Source organism: Primulina tabacum, chromosome 5 (assembly GCF_025594145.1).
Source record: "Primulina tabacum isolate GXHZ01 chromosome 5, ASM2559414v2, whole genome shotgun sequence".
NCBI classification, from domain to species: domain Eukaryota; kingdom Viridiplantae; phylum Streptophyta; class Magnoliopsida; order Lamiales; family Gesneriaceae; genus Primulina; species Primulina tabacum.
Window position 1 is genome coordinate 22,387,708 of NC_134554.1, and position 25,809 is coordinate 22,413,516.

Below are 25,809 nucleotides of genomic sequence, written 5' to 3' on the forward strand. Positions count from 1 at the left end.
ATTATTTCGACCAAGTCATTCCATCACCGCTGCGTACCGGCGACACTGCACGGACTTCGGATTTTGGAAATTCGGACATCTAAGTCTGTTCATGAACCTAATTTGACGATAAAAAAGGCATAAATTAGTTCGAAGGGAGATATAAGAAAGATCATCTCCGCTAATCCGGATTGATTTGGAGTCCAACTGTTATGCGCATACGTATACAATCTACACATCCTATGGATGTTAAATAAACATACGACGCCCAAGAATAGTTTCAAGCATCGAAACTAAAAAAAAATTAAAACTTCTACTTCGTTTTGGATACGAAAAATCGGCACATCAGCACACATAGTATGCGCCACAACATGCTAATATCGAATTAAAAATATAATTACTCCAAAATTAACTATATAATTACTCCAAAATTAATTTATCACGCATTTTTTTACAAACCTACCCTCGGGTATTGAACATGAGAAAAAAGTACCACAAAAAAGAGTCGTGGCCTTTTCTGTCCCTTAGTTAAAAAATATTGATTTTTTTATTTCCCATAACCTACTGACTATCCCGAGCTTTGAATTATTTGTCCTGAACGGAGGGAAAAAAAAAATACAGCTAATTAAGAAAGGAAAGTACAAACAAATAAGCAAATAAAAGAAACCAAAATGTGATTGGTGGAATAAGTTAAGGTTTCTCACCACACTTCTCAGCCCCTTGCATAGCTTCAAAGCTTCAAGATTCAAGATTCTTCCTGATCAAAAGGTTCACATAAATTCAAGAAGTTTTGTTAGATTTCAGCAGAGAATTCCACATCTTCCAAAGAATTACTAGTTCATGCAAATATTGGTTTGCTTGTTTGTTTTTTTTGTTAGTTAACTGGATTCTTTTTTTCACTGTAGCTTGAATAAAAATGTCGAAGACAAGAGTGGCGGTGGTGGGCAGCGGCGTAAGTGGGCTGGTTGCGGCGTATATTCTGGTGGAAGGCGGGGCGGAGGTGGTGCTGTATGAGAAGGAGGATTACTTGGGCGGTCATGCTAAAACTGTAACTGTGGATGGAACTCAACTCGATCTTGGCTTTATGGTTTTTAATCGAGTAAGTCACATTTCTTCTTCTTCTTCTTCTTTTTTGCTTTTTTTACCCAAAAATTATTTACTTATTACATTCTTTGACATTAATTTTTCGGTTTATTTTTGTTTCAGTACTTCTAGTCTGTTTTGTCTACTGGTGGCGTGACATTGAATAATCCCTCCCTCACATCACATGTCAACTGTCTTATTAGCGCTCCGATAATAAATATAAAAAACCAAAAACTCAAATTAAATTAATTCTTGTAGAGTACTCATTTGAAACGAAACTAAACTGGAATTAATTGAAAGCACAATGGTCGGTTTCATGTCCTAATCGGTATCCCCACCCGTGGGACGGCCTGAACGGGCAATGAACGGCCAGGATCACTTCACATGAATGATCCGGGCCCACCTCCTTTGAAAAAAAAAAAAAAATTGGCTCGAAAAAATCCGAGCCGTTGGATCGATCCCTGCAGGCAGTGCCCGCAGGGGTAGGGTCGACCGAACCCCGTGGGACTTAACACCCCTGTTGACTGGCACATGATAATCTAATCTGAACTGCCAACTTGTCTTAAAATTTATGTGGAGATAAGAGCCCAAACGTTTTACAAAATTATATTATAGTAGTTATAAGAATCGGCCTTTTTCAAAAAATAATATAAATTTAAAAACTATTTATTAAAATATTACTAAATTGAAACTTTTATGAAAAATAGTGCAATCCATCACTTTTTCCTACGGATTCTATTTTTTTTTAAAATAAAATAGTGGGGTCACGGATTCATTTACGCCCATTTCGTCGATTCATTTGCGCAAATTTTCCTCCGATTTATTTGCGCAAAATTCTTAAAGTTTTTCATGGATTCCTTGTTTCCGGTTGTGTTTTTTGACTACGATGCGTTAGTTTATCGAGTATAAGTAATTTTAAAGTATTTAACATGTATTAATTTTATTTTTATTATTATTGAAATAATTTTGTTTTATAATGTTATTTTTTGATAAGAATGTTTAACATTGATAGATGATAATATTGTTCGTTGATTTTATCATCAATTTTATTAGTCTGACTCTTAAAAGGTAACATTATTATTTTTATTGATAATATTAAAATTATTTTTGTGTTTAGTGTTGTTATTATTATGATAACAATAAAAAAATTTATTCAGAGAGTTGTTAGTTATACGAGATAAATTAACATTTTTTTGAGAAATAATTAATTATGAATCATTATTTTGTTTGCAACATGAGATAGACATCGTACAAATGTTGAAATTACAGTAGTTATAAGAATCTCATAACCTTTGTTTATATAAAATTATTTGAGTTATTACAAAGAAAATGAGATATGATTTCTTAGGTTGTCGTAGAACCACATCTACGTAGTTCCAATCAATAGCTAGACCTAAGGTGGTCGTAGAACCACATCATTATTGATCTGGAATAACCACTAAACTCAACCAAGTGACATGTATTGCCCCTATCCACAAGCATCAAAATCAACTTAGAGATATTTGTAAGGGAAACTTTCTCTGCACTCCCTCTTAGTAAATGTAAATTTCTTTTCAGTTCTCATGCCAGAAAAAAACCTTGCTTGTTATAATTATCATATTATATAATATATAAAAATAGATAAAAATATTTATTTGATTTTAATTTATACCTTGATATGAGACAACATGGTTTAGGATTTTTATATATTGAGGGCAATTAAGTCATTTGTGGTGTTTTTATCATTAGATTAAAATTATCACATCTCATAAAAAAGATATTTTATCCATATATAAAATTATTTATCACGGACCCATGATATTATCATGAGCTTTCTAAAAATGTATCAAACGTTAGATAATGATGATTATTTATCAATCCCTCTCTTATATGTACCAAACTATACCTTATTATATCATTAAACTTAGCACCTTGTGGTAATTTATTTGGTATATCAATGTGACACTAAATTTTTTTTCACAATTTTACCTTTCATAATATTTGTTAGTTAACATTTATGGTGTGAGATTATTAGGAATTTTTATACATCTCTCTATTTTTTCTCGAATTTATCTAAAAGTTTATGTTATTTCAGTAAATCTTACATAAGCACTAATCTATAAGTATCATATCATAGTAAAATTATATATTTTTTTGAGTTGATATTTACACTCTATTTCTTGTTACTGACGCTCCATTTGTGAATAAATTTGATACATATTTCACCATGAAGTGGAGTGTGATTAACACAAAAAGAGTATAAATATTCATTCCCTATAGAATCTCTGACCTATATATATAAATCGATTTGACTCAATTTTATACCTCTACTTGAAAACAATTTGGTGCGTTACTCCTTATTTTTTTAAGAAGAGGTCAACTTGACCGCGGTTATTAGGGGAATATTTCACCCTACATGTGCGGAAAGTGCCTCCATGTGTAGATCCATGGTCCAGATTTAGCCACAAGTACATGGATCCTCTATTTTTTTTTTAAAATCACACATGTGGCTAAATCTGGACCATCTAAATCCTGTGGAGGCGGTGCCCCCACAGGTAGGATCGAACGAACCGTTATTAGTAACCGTGGAATCGAAAGCGTATCTGAAAAACTGAAATCAGAACATTTTTCAGTTTCAGTTCCAAAACCAGAACCCAAATTATGGATTCGAGGTTATTTTTGTCTTTGAAATTCAAAAATAAACCGAAACTAGAACCATATCCAAGCAGTTCAGTGACACAAGAACTGACGGTTTTGGAACCATCACAAGCCGATTTTAGAACCATTGTCGGCGTAAGAGAGTTGTCAGTTTGGATTTGGTCCTCGGACGGCCCGTCACGCTTAAATAAAAAATGACGGGTTTACCAACCCTAATCCACAACTTGTCGAATAAAAAATGCAGGTCAATTACTTTTGAAATAATTATTTAATTTAGAATGATTCATGTATAGTTAATGAATTTTAAAAATTTTATATTATTTAGAATTACTTATATATATATATATATATACACACACGCGCATATGGGTTGCTACGCCATGCTCACGGGCGGAGCTACACTATAAAAGCCCGGGTGGCCTAATTTTTTCTTTTTTAAATTTATATGTAAATTTTTTATAATTTTGGATCAATTTAAAATATTAAAAGATTGTAGAGTTTAAAATTTTAGTTCGGACAGAGCCATATTTCTGGCTCCACCGCTGACAATGCTTGTTGGGAGACCGAGGGAGACCGTCTGTTTGACATCTCTAATGCTAGTTGTGGTCATTAAGAATTTATTTATATGGAGTTGATATCCTTGCAAAATAAAGAGTAGAAAAATAAAAGTTTTGTTGTGAAAAAGTAAAAATTTATGGTAAAAAGTAAAAATCTCAAACTCTCAAAATTTACCAAACTACACACTTTATAATATTTTTCTCCCTACTCAATTGTGATTTTCTTCACAAATGAGAGATCTATTTATAGGAAATCTTTACAAATAATCCAAAAATAAAATACATCATTACCTACATCATCACACACTAATTTTCAATATTTACAACTCTTATTTTCAACATTCAAATATTCAACATTCAATATTCAATACACACATTTTAAATATATTTTTCAACACTCCCCCTTGTGATGATGATCATAATGATTGTCTTCATTACGTGTTTTTATACTGCCTCGTTAAAAACCTTACTTGGAAAAACTCATTGGGATAAAAACCATAGTAAGGGAAAAAGAGTGCAGTCACGTAAACTCTCCCTGATGTTGACATGAACAATTCTTCACAAATTTCGTAGATTGCGCATCCCAATATTATATATGTGCTTTCTGAATATTGACGTAGGAAGCGCCTTTGTGAAGAGATCTGATGAGTTTTCACTTGATTGAATGTGACGAACATCAATACATCTATTCTTCTCAAGCTCCTTGGTGAATGCGAAGAACTTAGGAGGAATATGTTTAGTTCTGTCGCTTTTTATGTATCCTTCTTTCATTTGAGCAACACATGCAGCATTATCTTCATATAGTATCACAGGCTTCTCATCAGATGATAATCCGCATGAGATTTGGATATGTTGGGTCATTGATTTTAACCACACACATTCACGACTTGCTTCATGTAGTGCAATAATCTCGGCATGATTTGATGAAGTTGTTACGAGCGTTTGTTTCTGAGAACGCCAAGATATTGCAGTGCCTCCACGAGTAAATACATATCCAGTTTGGGAACGTGCCTTGTGTGGATCAGATAAGTATCCAGCATCAGCATAACCAATTATACTTGGATTAGCATCTTTTGAATACAAAATTCCCAAGTCTGTCGTTCCTCGTAGATAACGGAATATATGTTTAATTCCGTTCCAGTGTCTCTTTGTTGGATATGTGCTAAATCTTGCCAACAGATTCACGGCAAAAGATATATCAGGCCTTGTACAATTTGTAAGGTACATAAGGGCACCGATGGCACTTAGATATGGTACTTCTGGACCAAGAATATCTTCATCATCTTCACATGGACGGAATGGATCCTTTTCTATGTTTAATGATCTAACAACCATTGGAGTACTTAAAGGATTTGCTTTATTCATATTAAAACGTTTAAGGATCTTTTCTGTATAATTTGTCTGGTGAACAAACATTCCACATTCTTTTTGTTCAATTTGTAAACCCAGACAATACTTGGTTTTTCCAAGATCCTTCATTTCAAATTCTTCCTTCAAGTATGACACAACTTCTTGAATTTCCTTATTCGTTCCAATGATGTTTAAATCATCAACATATACAGCAATAATTACGCATCCGGATGTTGTTTTCTTAATGAAAACACAAGGGCATATTGAATTATTTACATATCCCTTTTTCATCAAGTGATCACTTAGTCGATTATACCACATTCGACCTGATTGCTTTAACCCATATAATGATCTTTGTAATTTCACAGAATAACATTCCCTGGGTTTTGAACTTTGTGCTTCAGGCATCTTAAATCCTTCAGGGATTTTCATATATATATTACTATCAAGTGATCCATATAAGTAAGCTGTAACAACATCCATAAGACGTATTTCTAAATTTTCAGATACCGCCAAGCTAATCAAATACCGAAACGTAATTGCATCCATCACAGGAGAATACGTTTCTTCATAATCAATTCCAGGCCTTTGAGAAAAACCTTGTGCAACAAGTCGAGCTTTATATCTTACTATTTCATTTTTCTCATTTCGCTTTCGAATAAAAATCCATTTGTATCCAACAGGTTTTACACCTTCAGGTGTAAGGACTATAGGTCCAAAAACATTACGTTTATTTAGCGAATTTAATTCAACCTGGATGGCATCTTTCCATTTTATCCAATCCTGCCGATTTTTACATTCACCAAAAGATTTTGGTTCATGATCTTCGTTATCATTTATGATGTCGATTGCCACATTATAACAAAATATATCATCAATTTCATCTATATCTTTTCGGTTCCATATTTGTCCAGTATTAATATAATTGATAGAGATTTCATGATTCTCGTCAGTTTGTGGTTCTGACAGAACATTTTCATCATCATGTGTTTCTTCAGGAACACCATTCTCTATTTTGTGATCATCATGTGTTTCTTCAGAAACGTCATTCTTTATTTTGTGATCATCGTGTTTCTCTATGAATTTTCTTTTTCGAGGATTTTTATCCTTGGAACTGACTGGCCTTCCACGCTTCAGGCGTTTAATGACATCATGAGTATCTTCCATTTGTTTCTTTGGAATTTCAATTCGAGCAGGGGCATTTGCAGCATGTATATATGATTTAGTTACCCCTTTTGTGGCTGCAAATGCATCTGGTATTTGATTTGCTATTCTTTGCAAGTGTACAATTTGTTGTACATCTTTTTCACATTGTTTTGTTCTTGGATCCAGATGTAACAATGATGATACATACCATGTAATTTCCTTTTCGGTATGTTTCTGTTCTCCCCCTAACATTGGGAAGATTTCCTCATTAAAATGACAATCAGCAAAACGTGCTGTGAACACGTCGCCTGTCTGAGGTTCAAGATATCGAATGATTGATGGACTATCATAACCGATATAAATCCCAACCTTTCTTTGAGGTCCCATTTTCTTTCGTTGCGGTGGTGCAATAGGCACATACACCATACATCCAAAAATTCTCAGATGAGAAATGTCTGGTTCTTTACCAAATGCAAGCTGCAATGGGGAGTATTTATGATATGCACTTGGTCTGATGCGAATTAATGAAGCAGCGTGTAAAATTGCATGTCCCCATATAGAAATAGGGAGCTTTGTTTTCATAATCGTTGGTCTAGCAATCATTTGCAGACGTTTAATCAATGATTCAGCCAATCCATTCTGTGTATGTACATGAGCAACAGGATGCTCAACAATGATTCCCATAGACATACAATAATCATTGAAAGTTTGGGAAGTAAATTCACCAGCATTATCAAGTCTAATTTTCTTGATTGTATAATCGGGAAATTGATTCCTCAATTTTATTATTTGAGCAAGTAATCTTGCAAATGCAACATTTCGAGTTGACAATAAACATACATGTGACCATCTGCTGGAGGCATCAATCAATACCATAAAGTATCTGAATGGTCCACATGGTGGATGGATTGGTCCACAAATATCACCCTGAATACGTTCAAGAAACATTGGTGATTCAGTTTGGATTTTGACTGGTGATGGTCTTATAATAAGTTTTCCAAGAGAACATGCTTTACATTGAAACTTATTATTCTGAAAGATCTTCTGGTCTTTCAGTGGATGACCATGTGTATTTTCTATAATTCTTCGCATCATTGTTGAACCAGGATGTCCCAATCGATCATGCCAATTGGTTAATATCGAAGAATTATCAACTACCATGTTTGATTCAACGGGACTTATATGTGTATAATGCAATCCAGTAGGGAGCATTGGTAGTTTTTCAATCACATATTTCTTTCCTGATTTATATGTGATAAGACACATATATTTCTCATTCCCTTCATTCATTGTTTGAGTATCATACCCATGGGAATATATATCATTAAAACTCAACAAATTTCTTTTCTATTGTGGTGAATATAAAGCATCATTGATCAAAAATTTTGTACCATTAGGTAACAAAAATTGTGCTTACCACATCCTTTAATCAAGTCTACAGGACCTGATATTGTATTTACCGTTGTTTTTGTTGGTTTTAGTTCCAAGAAATATCTTTTATCTCGGAGGATAGTGTGCGTTGTACCACTATCGGGTATGCAAACTTCAGCTTTGCTCATAGCATTTTCCATATTTGAACTTCAAAAAAAAATATGCAATGAAATAAATTACTTGCAATATATATTTAAATATAACACAAATCATAATTATACAATAAAACATTATTCTATGAATACATGAAAAATAGATTATTGTACATTTATATTCTACCATTATATTGTTCATTTTCAGAGAAATCGTTGAGAAAATCTGCAGCATCAATATTGTTCATTTCTATCCCACCAACATATTGATCATTTCCAGAGAAATCATTCATAAAATCACCAGCATCAAAATGAGTTGAATCACTCAAACGGTCACTGCGTTCAGTGAAGTTGGTCTCCTTTTCTTTCCCCTTTAATGATTCTTTATAAAGTTTACAAAGGTGCTCAGGGGCTCGACAAACTTTGGACCAATGTCCTGGAGTACCACATCTGTAACAAGAACTTTCATATCTTTTTGAGTGCTTCTCATTAACACTTCTATTCTCATGATGCCTTTTCTGTGGATGGTTTGGGACGTTCTTTTGAGATGAGTTATAAAAATAACTATCTCGATTATTTTCAAAACCACGGCCTTGACCACGACCACGGCCAATTCCACGTCCACGTCCGCGTCCGCGTCCACGACCTCGACCTCGACCAAAACCTTGTCTTTGAATTTGATTTTGGTTTCCAGGTTTAAATTCATTTTTATTTACAGCATTTACTTCTGGAAATGCTGTTGATCCAGTGGGTCGGGACTGATGATTTCTCATTAATAGCTCGTTGTTTTTTTCCGCCACAAGAAGACAGGCGATGAGTTCAGAATATCTCGCGAATCCACGTACTCTATATTGTTGCTGTAGAGTAATATTTGATGCATGAAACGTGGAAAATGTTTTTTCAAGCATCTCAGATTCTGTGACCTCATGTCCACAAAATTTTAATTGCGAGATTATTCTATACATCGCCGAATTGTAATCACTGACTTTTTTAAAGTCTTGGAATCTCAATGTATTCCATTCATCCCGGGCGGTCGGAAGTATAACTTCTCTTATATGTTCGAATCTTTCTTTTAATCCTTTCCACAAAGCCATGGGATTTTTTTCAGTCAGATATTCACATTTCAATCCATCGTCGAGATGTCGACGCAAAAATATCATGGCTCTTGCCTTTTCTTGTGACGTGCATATGCCATTTTCTTTAATGGTCTCGCTTAGACCCAATGACTCAAGATGCATTTCTACATCTAGAGTCCATGGCATATAATTCTTTCCCGTGATGTCGAGCGCAACAAATTCGAGCTTTGTTAAATTTGACATGGTGGTACTAAAAAAAATTACGATGCATTTTATTAGTTAATAATTATTGCAATACAAAGTAACGGATAAACAACAAGTGCAAGTATTTGTAAAAATAAAGAAAACGTACGAGGAGGATATTCTCCGATAAATACAAGACTCGTGAGTATGATAACCAAAATAATTAAAAATGACTTTGAGAAAGTCATCTTCTTTTTTCTTCGAAAAATTTGATGAAGAATAATTTTTAGAGAAGAAGAGAAAGTTGGAGTGATTGAATGTGTTTGTGATATGATATTTATAGGGTAAAAACTAGCCGTTTTGTTACCGTTTATGACCGTTGGTGTACAAAAAAATAAATGTATGTATTTGTATAATTTTATGGTAATAATATGGTGAATATAATATTAATCATGTTTAAATAATTATGTATATCATATCACATTATTATAATGAGGTGTCGTAAGTTATTTTGTTTAAAAACCTTATAGGCTTTTATACTTGTCGTATCCCTTACCGGGAGTGTGGGATGCCGTCTTAACATCCTCCCAGGATTTATAACAAGTTTTTGAAAAATTTATTTTTATTATTTCTAATAATAACATTATATTATATATTAAATATATAAACAATAAATAAATAACAGTAAAATAAATATTATTACTTTTGTTACCTTTTTCTTCTGTTTGGAGCTTGGAAAAGGATGGAGGACTTTTAGAGCTTCGTGCTGATAACGTGTTGTGAAAAAGTAAAAATTTATGGTAAAAAGTAAAAATCTCAAACTCTCAAAATTTACCAAACTACACACTTTATAATATTTTTCTCTCTACTCAATTGTGATTTTCTTCACAAATGAGAGATCTATTTATAGGAAATCTTTACAAATAATCCAAAAATAAAATACATCATTACCTACATCATCACACACTAATTTTCAATATTTACAACTCTTATTTTCAACATTCAAATATTCAACATTCAAATATTCAATACACACATTTTAAATATATTTTTCAACAAGTTTAATATATATTCAAAAATAAAAGAGTAACACACACACAGATAGATAGATATATATATATATATATATATAAGCAAATGAGTAGTAGGTGGTTGTCATCGTCTCTGTTGAAAATTTGATTGAATTTTGTTTTTGGGAGGTGGGCTGCTTGGTCCATTTAAAGGTTTTTCACGTGTTCCCATGGGACCACTCTGGACACTTCCGTCCATATACAACTTTTTTTATTTGCCCACAAATGATTTACGTAATTTATGTGATATTTTTGTAGATTTATTGGACAAATAATGCAACTAAAATTAGCTTTTAAAATATATAAACATATATTTGGCATTACCTATTTGCAGGTCATTTAAATTTGTAAACTTCCTTCCATAATTATTTATTTAAAATTAACTTTTTTGAAAAAAAAATGATGTATCCTATTGCACAATAAAATTTTAACAAATAAATATCATTTTTTTATTCAAATTTGTATAGGTCATCGACCCAATTCACCTACCTATTTACTATGAAGAAAGTTTATAGGGATTTATTAATTATGGGAGCTACACAAATTCCAATTTAAAAAATAGTAATTTTCTTGTGAGATCGTGAGACGGGTCAATCCTACGGATATTCATAATAAAAATTAGTACTCTTAGCATAAAAAATAATACTTTTTTATGGATGACCCAAATAAGAGATCCGTCTCACAAAGTACGACTCGTGAGACCGTGTCACACAAGTTTTATCTTTTAAAAAATGACCTCATTGATTTTGTAAAATTGGCCTAATTTGTTCTATGTGTTTATATCTAGTAATTCGTCTATTACTCAGTATATAGTGTTAAATAATAAAACTGAGAATGACGAAGTCAATTGATATGTGGCTTGAATTAAGATCCTGAAGAATTTTGTTCGAGTTATTTGCATTCACCTTTCAAATACTTTTTGCATTTGACATTTATCTCATTTATCAAGTATAAAAATCATAACATTTTAAGGGAGGTGAGCATAAAATAATGAATTTGTAGAGTAGTTGCATGCAAACAACTCAGTTTTGTTCCAACTCTAAGACATCACTTACTTATGAATCCCAATACATCTAGTTTTTGAGACAATTACACCCGCACAAGATCGGGCTCGAGGAGTAACATAATAATATCAAATATGGTTGTTTATAACACACAGAGAAATAAGTAATTTGCGATTTAAAATGCAATGCGTACGGGAGTCTCTTGAACTTGTAGGACAAAATGTTAAGAACCAACTTTTGAGTTTTTATTATCCATCTCAAGGTTTCCAACGCTAGTTGATCGATGAGCCAAGCCGTGACAAGGACGTCACTTTTGAAAGAGATGTTTAAAATGAATTGTAAAACTGAACTTGGAGCTGGACACAACTACAGAAGCAAAATCGATGGTGGTTTGTGAGTGTTGAGTGCTGGTTTTGGAAACACGATTTATCCTTCTTTCCACGCTTTTCTTTCTTAGTTGACTTTTCTAGTATTGATAGCTTGGTAGCTATTCTCTTAAGGTGAACCAATTCAGAATCTTCTATACAAAAAAACGGTTTCCTTCATTTATTTTGACATGGTATCAGATCGAGGAAATTCAGATCCGAGCTCTTGCTCTTTTAGATCGTAATTTTTTTTTTTACTTAGTCCATCAATTCTATCTTCTAGGATCTCTTAGCTCGCGACGTCGATTCCAGCTTCACTACAAATTTGAGGCTCAGCAATGGCAAATTGACTTAATTTCAATGATCCAATGTACATTCATCCCTCTGATACTCCAGGTATGAATCTCATCAGTGATCAATTAGTTGGAACTGAAAATTATGGAATGTGGAGCAGAGCTATGTTGATAGCATTGCAAGCTAAGAATAAGATTGGATTTATCGATGGTATATGTAAGAAACTCGAAGCTGGTAGCGCAACAATATTGCAATGGGAAAGATGTAATGCTCTTGTCTTGTCGTGGATGTTGAATACTGTTTCTAGAGAAATTTTTGGTGGAATCATTTATGCGACCGAAGCTTCCGTTGTCTGGTCAGATTTGAAGGAGCAATTGATAAGGTCAATGGTTCTCGTATTTTTGCCTTGCATCGGGATATAGGACGATTGGTTCAAGGACAAAGCACTATTTCCGCATATTTTTGCAAGCTCAAACAACTTTGGGATCAGTTAGCTTCCTTAGTAATTTTGCCATCTTGTGAATGTGCTGCAGCTAAGAGATATGTCGAGCATGATCAACAACATCGATTACTCCAATTTTTGATGGGGTTGAACGAAAGTTATGCCGCTATACGAAGTCAGATTCTGATGATGTCGCCTTTGCCTACCATTGGGAAAGCTTTCTCAATTGTTTCTCAGGAAGAATCTCATAGTTCCCTGTCTACTTCTGAGCCTCCACCAACCGTGTTTTACTCAAATCAGAACAGGGCGGATGACCAGCGAAAGGATATCGTGAAATGCAAGTATTGTAATTTGAATGGACACTTGAAAGAAAATTGCTATAAGATTGTTGGTTACCCACCCTGGCATCGCCTTTACCAAGGACATAACAGAGGTAGTGGGAATAAATGCTTCGGGCGAGGCTATGGTCGAGGACATAGGAATGTTGTTGATGTGAACTTGGTTGAGAATGTTGAAGCTCAACCTCTGAATACTTCTGGTCCCATTCATAGCACGGCTCCGGCTCCTAGTACCGCTCCTGTGTTAACCTCTGCACAGTATGCAGAAATCTTGAAGCTTTTGGGCAACAACAACCTTCAAACAAGTGCCGAACCTGTGGTGAATATGGCAGGTAATTTGCATTCATTTCATGTCTCCAAGCCATCTTCCCATTGGATAATTGACATTGGTGCTAATGAACACATGGTTGGGGATCTAAGTCTGCTGCAAAATCATAAGTCCCTGTCGAATTCCAATAGTTCAGTGAAGTTGCCTAATGATAGTACAACCCTAATTTATCAAATAGGTTCAGTGGCATTATCTTCCTCCGTTATTTTTCAAAATGTTCTCCACATTCCAGATTTTCAATTCAATCTATTGTCCATATCTAAATTTACCAAATCCCATAATTGTTTTGTCACATTCTATTCTCATTTTTGCCTCTTTTAGGACCTCAAAAGTGGGAAGATTGTGGGGATTGGTAAAGAAAAAAATGGACTTTATTACCTTGAAGCTTCTCATTCCCTGAAGACCTTATGTCAGTCTGTAAATAGTTCATGTTCATTTCTTCCTCACTGTAATACTATACTGTTACAAAAGGAGATTTTTGCTGGTACTTCTGCCAATGATTTTTTGTGGCATAAACGACTAGGTCATATGTCTGGATCAAGAAGGCGTTTGTTGTCTTTTTTGTCCAATAATTTGTCACTCTTACATTGCCCTATTTGTCCACAATCTAAGCAAGCAAGATTGCCATTTCCTTTGCACAGTGACACCAAGTCTTTACATTGTTTTCATTTACTTCATATGGATATTTGGGGGCCATTTAATACCCCAACTATGAATGGGGAGAGATATTTTCTGTCCATCGTAGATGATTTTTCTCGTGGCACATGGGTGTATCTTATGCACTCCAAATTAGATGTGCTTTGGATTCTTAAGACATTTTTTGCCCTGGCTCAAAAATCAATTTTCCAGCAAGATTCATGTTATTAGGACAGACAATGTCTTGGATTTCTTCAAAACCGAGTGTCAAGATTTGTTTTCTTCCCTTGGCATTGTTCATCAAAGCTCTTGTCCTTATACCCCGCAACAAAATGGGATTGTTGAACGCAAACATAGACATATTCTTGATATTGCTCGTGCATTGCTTTTTCAAGCTTTTCTTCCTCTTCGCTATTGGGGAGATTGTGTGTTGACTGCCACATATCTTATTAACAGGTCTCCTAGTCCCTTTTTGCACAATAAAACTCCTTATGAATTGCTAATGTGTACTCCACCCTCATACACTCATTTACGTGTGTTTGGTTGTATGTGCTACGTTGCTTCATTGCCACTGGCACATAAGTTCTCTCCCCGAGCAAATACTTGTGTATTCCTTGGATATTCTAAAACCCAATAGGGATACAAAGTTTTGAATCTCTATACCAAGAAACTGTTTGTCTCTAGAGATGTGGTCATCCATGAAGATACTTTTCCTTTTGCCAACACTTGTTCTAGTTCCCCAGCCTTTCCTTCTCATTCATCTTTACCTGACGATGTTTTTGATACTTCTTCTACTCATCTAACTTCTAATGTCACTGACCATCCACGGCGTTCTTCCCGCTCCACCATCCCACCTATTTGGACAAAGGATTATGCTTGTCCAACCTTGTCTAACCATTGTTTATACCCCATTTCTGATTTTCTCAATTATTCTCATTTTTCTCCTTCCTATCAGAGTTTCATTGCATCAATTTCTTCTGTTAAGGAACATCATTACTATCATGGGGCACTAGCTGATTCTAGATGGAAAGATGCAATGGCTTTAGAAATTGCTGCCCTCGAGTCCAACCATACTTGGGATATAGTTAATCTTCCTAAGGGGGCTGTCTCTATTGGTTGTCGATGGGTTTTTAAGGTGAAGTACCATTCTGACGGTTCGATAGATCGATTTAAAGCTCGATTAGTTGCTAAAGGATATACGCAACAACCCAGTATTGATTTTCATAATACTTTCTCACCCGCAACCAAAATTGTTACCATTCGATGTTTGTTTAGTTTGGCTGTGGCTCATGGTTGGCCCTTGTATCAAATGGATGTGACCAATGCCTTTCTTCAAGGGGATTTAGATGAGGAAATATACATGTCACTTCCGCAGGGATATTGCGTCGAGGGGGAGCGTAAGGTGTGTAAACTCGGCAAGTCTCTATATGGGCTTAAACAGGCCTCTAGGCAATGGAACAACAAGTTTGCTAGTATCATTGTTGTTGCTGGCTACACTCAATCTGAGCATGATCATTCGTTATTTGTTCGGCGCCACGGAACCTTTGTTACCCTCTTGATTTTGTGTATGTGGATGACATTGTAATCACGGGAAATAATGATGAAGAAATCAATTCCTTATAAGCTTTCTTACATTCACAGATTCAGCTGAAAGACCTTGGTTTGTTGAAGTACTTTCTCGGGATTGAAGTGTCAAGGTTAACAGAGGGCCTTTACTTGTGCCAAAGGAAGTATGCATTGGAACTTATAGCAGATTTTGGAACAGTAGGAGCTAAGCCTTGTGAAACTCCAATGGAGCAGAATCTTAAGCTCACCAGCCATGAATTTGATGCTACAGGATGTAAGAACAAATCTACCACGTGTAGGGATGCTTTGTTGGAAGATGCGGGATCATATAAGCGTTTGGTTGGAAGATTGATATATCTAACCATGACACGACCGGATATATGTTATGTGGTGCAACATCTGAGTTAGTTTATGCATGCTCCAAAAAAATCCGAGAGTTGTTAGATATCTTAAAGGGTCTCCAGGTCTTGGTATTACATTCCCAGCAGCAAACGATTTGAAGATCTCAGCATATTGTGATTCGGATTGGGCTAGTTGTCCGATGACTAGGTGTTCTATCACTGGTTATTGTATCAAATTTGGAGACTCCTTGATATCATGGCGCACAAAGAAACAGAGCACAATCTCAAGGTCCTTGGCAGAAGCTGAATATAGAGCCATGGCGAACACTACTTGTGAGATTGTTTGGATCCTTGGTATTTACAAAGACGTGGGAGAAAACATACCGACTCCAGTAGCGTTGCATTGTGACAATAAGGTAGCATTACATATAGCTGCAAATCCCATGTATCATGAACGAACTAAACACATAGAAATCGATTGTCACTTGGTTCGAGAGAAGATTAGGAACGGAATTATTTCGACGAGCTATGTTCCAACGAACCAGCAGTTGCCAGATGTCTTCACCAAAGGTTTGAACAGAAACCACAATGAGTATCTCATTTCCAAGCTTGGTGTTCGAAATCTACACAAGGCTTGAGGGGGAGTGTTGAGTGCTGGTTTTGGAAACACGATTTATCCTTCTTTCCACGCTTTCTTTGTTAGTTGACTTTTCTAGTATTAATAGGCTTGGTAGCTATTCTCTTAAGGTGACCAATTCAGAATCTTCTCTACAAAAAAACGGTTTCCTTCATATATTTTGACAGTAGTGTATTGGTGTGACATCTTTGATATTTTATACATATCAACCTTTTTTCATGCAGTATCACAAAATTTTTATATCACAGCGAAGAAAGACGGAAGAAAACTCGCAACTTAAATTTGTCGACAGTTGCAAAATAATTAGAAACTTAGCTTATCTATTACTATATAATACTTAAGCACTCTAATAGTCAATTGGCTCATGTTATAATTTGGACTTTCTTAAAATATTATTTTCTCTCAAAAAATAGTACTTCCATTTAACCACGATTCCTGTTTTTCTTCACTCGTTTTGGAAAAAAACACACCCCTCCCTCAACGGCTTGTAAATCATAAAAATTTTAATAAATAATTTATGTATGTGTCATACATAACACTCATTGTAATAATATATGACTTTTATTATAGCAAAAATTATAATTTATCACTAAAACTTCAATATTTTCTACGCAATTTATCCCCGTGATCACCCCTCTAGCTAGTTTCATGCCTTGTTACAAAAGTATCAGTTCTTGTGATCAAATATCATTTAAAATAAACGTCAATAATGGTTATGAAGAAAGTGTTTGGTTGCTGCACAGGTTACATATCCAAACATGATGGACTTCTTTGAGAATCTTGGGGTCGACGTGGAGCTATCCGACATGTCATTCGCAGTGAGCTTGAACGAAGGCCGAGGATGTGAATGGGGAAGTCGGAATGGTTTATCGGGTCTGTTTGCGCAAAAGAAGAACATATTGAACCCAAAATTTTGGAGAATGATCAGAGAAATTATTAGGTTCAAGGATGATGTAATGATGTAAGTATTTCTGGTCATAAAGAAAGTATGCAATCATCTTTCGATGTTAATTTTGTTTCTGTTGTGTGCCGTATGTTTGTAAAAAGTTGCATGAGGTTGATTCTTAAATACCTATATATATATATCCTATGTCTGATCATGGGAGATGTTTAAAGGTTTTAGAAAACTACATGGGACCAATATTTCATCATATTAGGTTGGAAGAATCTCAAATGTAGCAACACCGCACAATTACTTGGAGTTAATAATTGACATGTAAGACTATATAATGGCCTTTGTCTAACTATATTAACTACCGATTTCTGTAAAACGAGAACAGACGCAAAGCTGTTCTTTAGCCCATACAGATTTGTGCTTGCGTCTGTCTTTCTCAATAACGAACACAAACTATTGGTGGGTTTGGCAAACTTGATTCCAAGAGCGGAAGATATGGCATGTCATTCGTTAGTAGTCAATCGTAGAAAGCTGAGGCGAAGTCAATAGGGGTGGACAGCGTCAGTCACCATATAATGTACATTCTATTACATATGTAGTTGCATGATGTCGTACCTTTATGAGGTGTCATCCTAATTTTTATAATGATTTACTCTTGGAGTTTATCTCATGGCAGTTATCTTGAAAATCTTGACAACAATCCAGACATTGATCGGAATGAAACACTGGGGCATTTTATTAAATCACATGGATACTCTGAGTTATTCCAGAAGGCTTATCTTGTGAGAAGTCTTAAATATTGCACATATTGTGGCTCATTTTTTCCCTCATCACCTTGACTTAAACCAACATACTTTCTATGCAATTCTGCAGATTCCAATGTGTGGTTCAATTTGGTCATGTTCGTCAGAAGGAGTAATGAGCTTCTCCGCTTATTCAATGCTTTCATTTTGTCGCAATCACCATCTTCTACAGGCGAGCTGTTGTCTCCATTGTGTGATTTAACCAAAAAACACCTTCCATATTTTCTTTCTTTACTTATATCCTATGGCTGATTTGATCTGCAGCTCCTTGGTCGTCCTCAATGGCTTACTGTCAAGTGGCGCTCACAAAATTATGTCAATAGGGTAAATTATGTGTTTCGGACTTCTAAATTTGAGTGGTTATCATCGTAAACTTATGTTATATGTCTTAAGATTAGATTTTGAACTGTACCAAATTGTATTTGAATCGAAACCAGGTCAAGAAAATGTTGGAAATCAGAGGTTGTCAAATAAAAACAAATTCAGAAGTATGTTCAGTCACAACAAATGATGAGGGTGAGCACTGAGTTGTTGTTTCCTATTTTATGTTAAGTTTGGAACCTCGTTTCTCCTTAAATCTTAATGTGAAGAACTTATGAAGCCAAAAATATGTTTCGATTTTTAGTTGTTCTATATGAGTGTAAACACAAAAATGTACTGAAGAACTTTTTTTTTTTATATTAAACGATAGCCATCTCAATGAATTATTCTAATTGTAAATGAATCTAAAAAGAGGACTGCAGGTTGTGCTGTAACCTGTAAGGATGGGATGGAAGAAACATACGACGAGTGCATAATTGCTGTGCATGCTCCTGATGTCTTAAAAATGATGGGGGATCAGGCGACATATGATGAGTTGAGAATTCTTGGTGCATTTCGCTACGCCTACAGGTGCTTCTCTTTGTTTTGTTCCTGGATAAAACTTATTTTATTGAGTTCCTTGTTTATTTAACATGCTCCAGGTTTAATATGAATAAGTATGTGGAGTTATATTATGTGCTAAAAGAGTGAATGCTGCTGAACAACATGGACTCAAAAGAGGGTGGATGCTCTCCTTTCAAACTGAAAACATTTTAAAATTTTTAAGTGAGTATTAGAAAACCCTCTGCCATATACCTAGACATTATATCTTAGGTTGTCTTTTTCACCCATATTCCAGGTTTGTTTATTCAAATATTTCCGTCAATCTATTTTAAACGACTCCTCTTTCTCTATCAAATTAAAATATAATGCATGATAATGTCCTCTTAGTGGAACACAACCTTTAACGAGAAACTAAATTATACTTTTCAATTCATTCTAAAATAGGCAATGCCAACAGCCATTATGTGAACATTAAGGGTATAAAGTACACGTATGTTTGGAACATGTTATAAATTTTTCCTTGTATTTTAGTTTTCTGGGAAATGAGAAGTGAGCTTCTGTTCTTGATCACAATGCTAACATTATTGCGTTCACAATGCGTCACATTTTATTTCTTTCTGCAGCGATGTTTTCCTTCACCGTGACAAAAATTTCATGCCCAAAATTCCAGCAGCATGGAGCGCATGGAATTTTCTAGGGACTGTTAATAGCAAAGTTTGTGTTACATATTGGCTTAACATACTTCAGGTTTGTAGATCTGCCATCATCATATGCATGAACAAGTGATATAACTTTTATTCACCAAAAAACTCTTACTATAGTTGTACCAAATGCGTAGTATACTAGCTAGAAGATTGTAATTATTTACTCTATAAGTGCAGAACATTAAAGAGGCAGGGTTACCGTTCCTCGTGACTCTGAATCCACCTCAAATGCCAGAGCATACATTGCTTAAATGGTCAACCGGACACCCAATCCCATCAGTAGCTGCGTCTAAAGCTTCATCTGAGCTTAATTTAATCCAAGGAAAGAGGAAAATCTGGTTCTGCGGAGCATATCAAGGTATGTTGAATAAAAGTCACTGGTATTTTGAGAATTGCAATAGGGAATATGATTTGAATTTTCCTGTATTACATTTTGTTTCAGGTTATGGCTTCCACGAGGATGGAGTAAAGGTACTTACGCATATGATACGTTGAAAAGGTCACGCTGAGTGAATTAATTATTGCTAGATCCACAATATCAGTAAGGTGCACAGCTCATGGTGCCGTAAAGAGAACCTAATCAAATCTTAATCCATCAATTTATGAAAATAAAAACTTTTTACGAAAGAAAGAATGATAGCTTCTGCATAAGGATTCAAAACCTGTGATTTCTGTTTTTAAGATTTTATAAATTTAAAAACAAAGGGCGTGGAGTGTATAGCTAAATTGTTCAACCCAACCAAAATACCTTTGGTGGTGTCCTATTAAAAGAAGGTACCGATATAGAAGGTCTTAATTCTTTGTAAGCAACAAATAAAATTGGCTGGCATTGGCTTAGGGATAAAATTAGCTTATTTTTAATTTGTCAGCATAATCTTTGTTTTCCATATTAGAAAAGGCAACTAAACATTTAGAGCAATAACTCAACTCTAATCCTCACAGGCAGGTATACTAGCTGCAAATGGCTTGCTCAGAAAGAGTTGCAATGTGCAGAATAACCCCAAACACATGGTACCGTCTTGGCTAGAAACAGGAGCTCGTCTTCTTGTAACTAGGTTTCTCGATCATTTTATTGCTACGGGCTGCCTTATGTGAGTTTTTAATGAAAAAGGAAAACTGTCTTTTATGTTTTTTGCTTGCTATTGATTGAAAATTTTGAGATATTGGGTTTACTGAGTGGGGACATAATTTAGAGATTTTGAGGTTCATATGTGAAGAGATGTTATCCTTCTCATCATCAGAAAAGTCTTTGTCTGAGACTAGCTGGAGGGAGTTACAAAGATATCTTGTATCCATTGTACTGTGTTTCAAAGTGAAGGCTTGAAGCATATTTTAAATGAAAATCTAAATAATTTTGACATCTCTTTCATTTTCTTCGAGTCCATTGTTCATATCTCCTCCCACTTTGTTGCAAATGCCTCTAGTTATCAATAATGAATGTATTCAACGATCTTAAACAAGGGTCTATAGTCGTACCTTGGTTGCCATGATCTCAAGCACTATATCTTTTATGGTTACTTCTGATGTGAAACGTGCTTGTGTGATAGCTCATTGACTTTAACAGTAGCTAATCTCACTCATCATGAGAATATGTTGTCTTTTTTAGTTTCTTGATTTGTAATTTTTCTTTGTTCACAATTTTTTAAATTTATTGTATTTTGTAGGATAATAACTGCATTTAGAAACCGTTATTATCAAACTTTGGGTGCAACAGATTATTGGAAGACGGTGGTACAATTTTTACCTTTGAAGGCACCAGGAAAAATAGCGTCTTAAAAGTTTCAATCAGAGTTCATACTCCCCAGTTTTATTGGAAGGTAATAATTGGATACCCTTGACACAACCTTATTCTTGACATTATATTAATCTTTTTGCTACAATACGTGTTCTAATATATTAACTAAATATTCGCGTTGTGTTCTACATATGTCTGAAAATTCGATTAACATATGGTGTGAGGATGAGATTCAACCTTCTTGGATCATCACGCATTTGACTAAAATTTTACAAAAAATAGGTGATCTTTATCTTTCAATTTACTATCCCATCTTTTATCGTTCAATTCCACGAGCCAAACAATGCCGAGGAACCAAGGGCAATATTTAATCGTAAAGTTGAACATGAAATAACAAGTTTACTGGAAGATTTGAAGTGCAAATGGACGAAAAGTAGAATGAATTCAAATGGAAATTTTCTACTATGTATTCCCTTTCTTGTACATATACAGGTTGCAACTGAAGCAGATTTAGGCCTTGCTGATGCCTATATTAATGGAGATTTTTCTTTTGTTGACAAGTATGAAGGTCTGCTCAACCTTTTCATGGTAAGAAATTGGAGTTAAAATATCTAGCATGAACACTTCATCTCTAACACGATTTTCAATCTTAAAAATCACTCATTTAATTCATATTTATGTGTACCGTACTGTAATTAATGGTCTTTCTCAATGTTCACCATGCAGATTTTTATTGCCAATAGAGATTTAAGCACCGCCTCAAAATTAAACAATAGAAGGTGAGGAATAGTGAGTTTTTTCCCATCAAAATCACTAAATCTCTTAAAAACATGTGAAAGTATGACTTATATGTGTCCAGGGGATGGTGGACACCATTGCTTTTCACTTCTGCTATAGCATCTGCAAAATATTTCTATCAACATGTTTCAAGGCAGAATACACTAACACAAGCACGCCGGAACATCTCAAGGCACTATGACTTAGTAAGTGTACGAAATGAACACGAGAGCTCGGATACTGTATATTATAGTATTTTTGTCTTTCGTGGTTGAACATTTCTGTTTACCCTCGATACATTAGCCATCATACATGTCATAATTTATGTGCATGATATTTGCTGTTTCAGAGCAATGAACTATTCTCTCTATTCTTGGACGAGACAATGACATACTCCTGCGCAATATTTAAGGTTAGAGATGATGGTTTTGATGTTTCTATTTAGCAATATGTTTTTTTTTTATCAAAAGTAATAAACACGCCATTATTTTCTTTGGAAGACTCAATGTGAAGACTTGAAGATTGCACAGCTAAGGAAAATATATCTTTTGATTGAAAAGGTCTAAACCTTTTTCTTAATGATGCATCGATTCAGTATCACCATGAGGATTTTCTCCAGAAGCTGAACTTTTGTTAATTTAAAGGCGAAAATTAGCAAGGAACATCACATTCTAGAGATTGGTAGCGGTTGGGGTAGTGTAGCTATTGAAGCTGTTAAACAAACTGGATGCAAATATACGGGCATCACTCTATCAGAACAGCAACTGCAGTATGCTGAACTGAAAGTAAAAGAAGCTGGTCTACAGGTACGCATATGATTATGATGAGTTTGATTTGTATTTAAAATGTTCACAAACCTGTTTCAAGAAATTCTTTACATTTGTTGGAAGATCGGATATAGAACTAGCTAGAGACATGCAGACTATTGCCTTTTCACATGAATAAGTGCAATTTTTGTGCATTAACGTTGCTATATATTTTACTAAGCGGATTCTTATTTTGGGATCAAATGAAATTTCTCTATGCGACTATCGCCAACTACGCAACACCAACAAGTACGACAGAGATTTCAAGTTTAAAATATAGTCTCTAGTTTAAGAGGATTCTTATTTCAGGATCACATAAAGTTTCTTCTTTGTGACTATCGCCAACTACCTGATACCAACAAGTATGACAGGATAATATCATGGTGAGCTTCTGTTGCTTGAACTATGTTGAATTGGCTTAGCGCCAAATTTAAAAATACTCTATCAGATTCTTTTGTGGCATGGATGAAATACGGTACTATACTGATAATTTTGCAGTGAGATGTTGGAAGCTGTAGGACACGAGTTTATGGAAGATTACTTCAAAAGCTGTGAATCTGTTTTAGCAGAAAATGGTCTTTTTGTTCTTCAGGTACGCAATGCAATTCATTTTAGTGATTAATCAAAAGCAACTTCACTTTCATTAACTATCTCTTCTAAATCGTATCGGTTTAATAATTAATTTCCAGCCTTCTCTTGAATGCTACTATCTCTTTTTAAGTTTTCAGAAGCATGTATCTCCAATTGGTTCACATTGAATGTGATCAAACTATGCTAAATCCCCGGGAATAAATTTATCTATAATAATTGATTCACACAATGTCTGATGTAACACGGCAATAACAACCGTTCACATTCATATGTACCCATCCTAAAATGTCTCCTTTTCATAACCGTTAAATAATTCAACCACCTCTTTTCTTTCAGGTATATCATGTCAAATATTGACTATGTGATCCTAACATTAGATATGGTCGATTTTTTTCGTAGTTCATATCAATTCCTGATGAGAGGTACGACGAATACAGGCGCAGCTCAGATTTTATCAAAGAATACATATTTCCTGGTGGCTGCCTCCCTTCACTTAGTCGAGTAACATCAGCCATGGCTGCTGCTTCTAGACTTTGGTATAAATTATTTATACTTTTTAATTATGCTTTTTAAGCAGTTATTTTGCAACACCAATGCAAAAACTTAAGAAAAATTGTTTGTCTTGCAGCGTGGAGCACCTGGAAGACATAGGAATTCACTATTATCAAACTCTAAGATGTTGGAGGGAAAATTTCTTGGATAACCAAAGGTAAAAGAAAAGGCAACTGTTCAGTGTAAATTTGGACCTCAAAGATCTTAATGGGAACTTGGCCAATTGAATCTGGCTGTTCCGATATTTGAAGTTTGAACAATTTGTCATCATTAAAAATCTTTGATTTCTAACTAGTAAAGTAGGCTCATGAATCCTTCTCAATCCTATCTGAATTGTAGACTCTGATTAAATCATTCAAGTAACACTTAATGAACTCATTTCAAATTATTGCATCTTACACGTTTTTCCAGAAGTTCCCGTCAATATCCAGCGCGCTTGAACCATCTGAAATGTCCAATCCTAATTTAGTTTACTCCACCAATATCTATGATATGCTGCTAATTTTTAATTTGATTAATTTCTGCACATTAATCCATCTTAACAGTCTCCTATACCTTTTCCTGATATGCTATCTTTCCATAACCCAATATCAATTGTCATGCAGCGTGCTGAATAACTGATTTATAAAGAAAATTTTCTGCTTCAGATAGTACAATCTTGATAAGGTTTTTGTTGATTATTTGATTGCTGTTTTCTAGTCAAATTCTTGCACTGGGCTTCGATGAAAAATTCATCCGGACATGGGAGTATTATTTTGACTATTGTGCTGCTGGATTCAAAACATGCACTCTTGGAAATTATCAGGTATGCCCTTAGATTCACAAAGAAAATGCTACTGTGATCGATACCTTTGATGAACTTACGACAGATATATATTTTCCAGATTGTATTTAGTAGGCCTGGAAATGTGGCTGCATTTGGTGATCCATACCAGAGTGTCCCGTCTGTGTATGGACTGTAATCTATGCATGTGCTCTTAAGAGAGTGTTTCAATGTCATAGGGACAAAAATTAGAAGATCGATCCTACAAGAAACACGGGATTTATTGATGACACTCACCCGGTCGCGATAAACTTTGGCAAATTATTTATTTGGATTAGCTTCCAATTGATTCTTTTGAGCATTGACAACTTTCTTATAGAGGTTGCAATATCGCATGCGAAGTGGAATGATGATAATTAATCAAATCTTCAATCTCAAGTAATTTTTGTTTCTTCTCTTTATATAGGAGTACTGTAAGTTTTCTGTTTTATGTAGTGCTTTATCTCCCATTCAATATTATATATGGAAAGGGTAACACATTTCTAAAACTTAAAATAATTAAGTAAATATGCATAGTATTCATAAGTTACAACTTTATTATATAAAATGTAATGTTACTTTTTGATGGATGTATTTAACTTGAATCCAAGAATTTAATTTGGATAATGATTAAACATATATTTCAAATCCATCATAATTATTGTTAGATTGAAAATATATTCGTTTTTGTTAGGTTCAAATACGATAACGTAATTCAAATACAT

The 25,809-nt window shown here is 34.6% G+C and overlaps 2 protein-coding genes across 4 annotated transcripts; both read left to right on the forward strand.

Annotated features, from left to right (window-relative positions):
* Positions 1–879: 879 nt before the first annotated feature.
* On the forward strand, positions 880–25,487 carry LOC142547307 (uncharacterized). 3 transcript variants are annotated; one of them, XM_075655527.1, is made up of 24 exons: positions 880–1,078; positions 17,299–17,516; positions 18,127–18,232; positions 18,324–18,425; positions 18,518–18,577; positions 18,691–18,769; positions 18,997–19,144; positions 19,741–19,864; positions 19,999–20,179; positions 20,264–20,292; positions 20,764–20,912; positions 21,536–21,638; positions 22,049–22,144; positions 22,283–22,335; positions 22,416–22,539; positions 22,683–22,745; positions 22,834–22,893; positions 22,978–23,139; positions 23,449–23,522; positions 23,638–23,731; positions 24,130–24,266; positions 24,359–24,439; positions 24,982–25,087; positions 25,167–25,487. In XM_075655527.1, the coding sequence occupies exons 1-24, from the start codon at positions 896–898 to the stop codon at positions 25,242–25,244; spliced, it is 2,610 nt and encodes an 869-aa protein (XP_075511642.1). In that variant the 5' UTR covers positions 880–895; the 3' UTR covers positions 25,245–25,487. The 3 variants fall into 3 exon arrangements, 2 of the variants coding, with proteins under 2 accessions (XP_075511642.1, XP_075511643.1); XR_012820647.1 differs by lacking the exon at positions 25,167–25,487 and having other exon boundaries at positions 896–1,078; positions 24,168–24,266; XM_075655528.1 differs by lacking the exons at positions 880–1,078; positions 17,299–17,516; positions 18,127–18,232; positions 18,324–18,425 and having other exon boundaries at positions 18,512–18,577; positions 18,987–19,144.
* On the forward strand, positions 12,851–15,790 carry LOC142547308 (uncharacterized). Its single transcript, XM_075655529.1, has 2 exons — positions 12,851–13,379; positions 15,653–15,790. The coding sequence occupies exons 1-2, from the start codon at positions 12,851–12,853 to the stop codon at positions 15,697–15,699; spliced, it is 576 nt and encodes a 191-aa protein (XP_075511644.1). The 3' UTR covers positions 15,700–15,790.
* Positions 25,488–25,809: the final 322 nt, after the last annotated feature.

Coding starts and splice junctions, on each gene's coding strand:
- LOC142547307 (XM_075655527.1), top strand. CDS start 896: ATGTCGAAGACAAGAGTGGCGGTGGTGGGCAGCGGCGTAAGTGGGCTG. Junction 17,517..18,126: donor TTCAAGGATGATGTAATGAT/GTAAGTATTTCT, acceptor ATCTCATGGCAG/TTATCTTGAAAATCTTGACA. Junction 20,180..20,263: donor GTTCTGCGGAGCATATCAAG/GTATGTTGAATA, acceptor ATTTTGTTTCAG/GTTATGGCTTCCACGAGGAT.
- LOC142547308 (XM_075655529.1), top strand. CDS start 12,851: ATGGGGTTGAACGAAAGTTATGCCGCTATACGAAGTCAGATTCTGATG. Junction 13,380..15,652: donor ACCTGTGGTGAATATGGCAG/GTAATTTGCATT, acceptor TTACATTCACAG/ATTCAGCTGAAAGACCTTGG.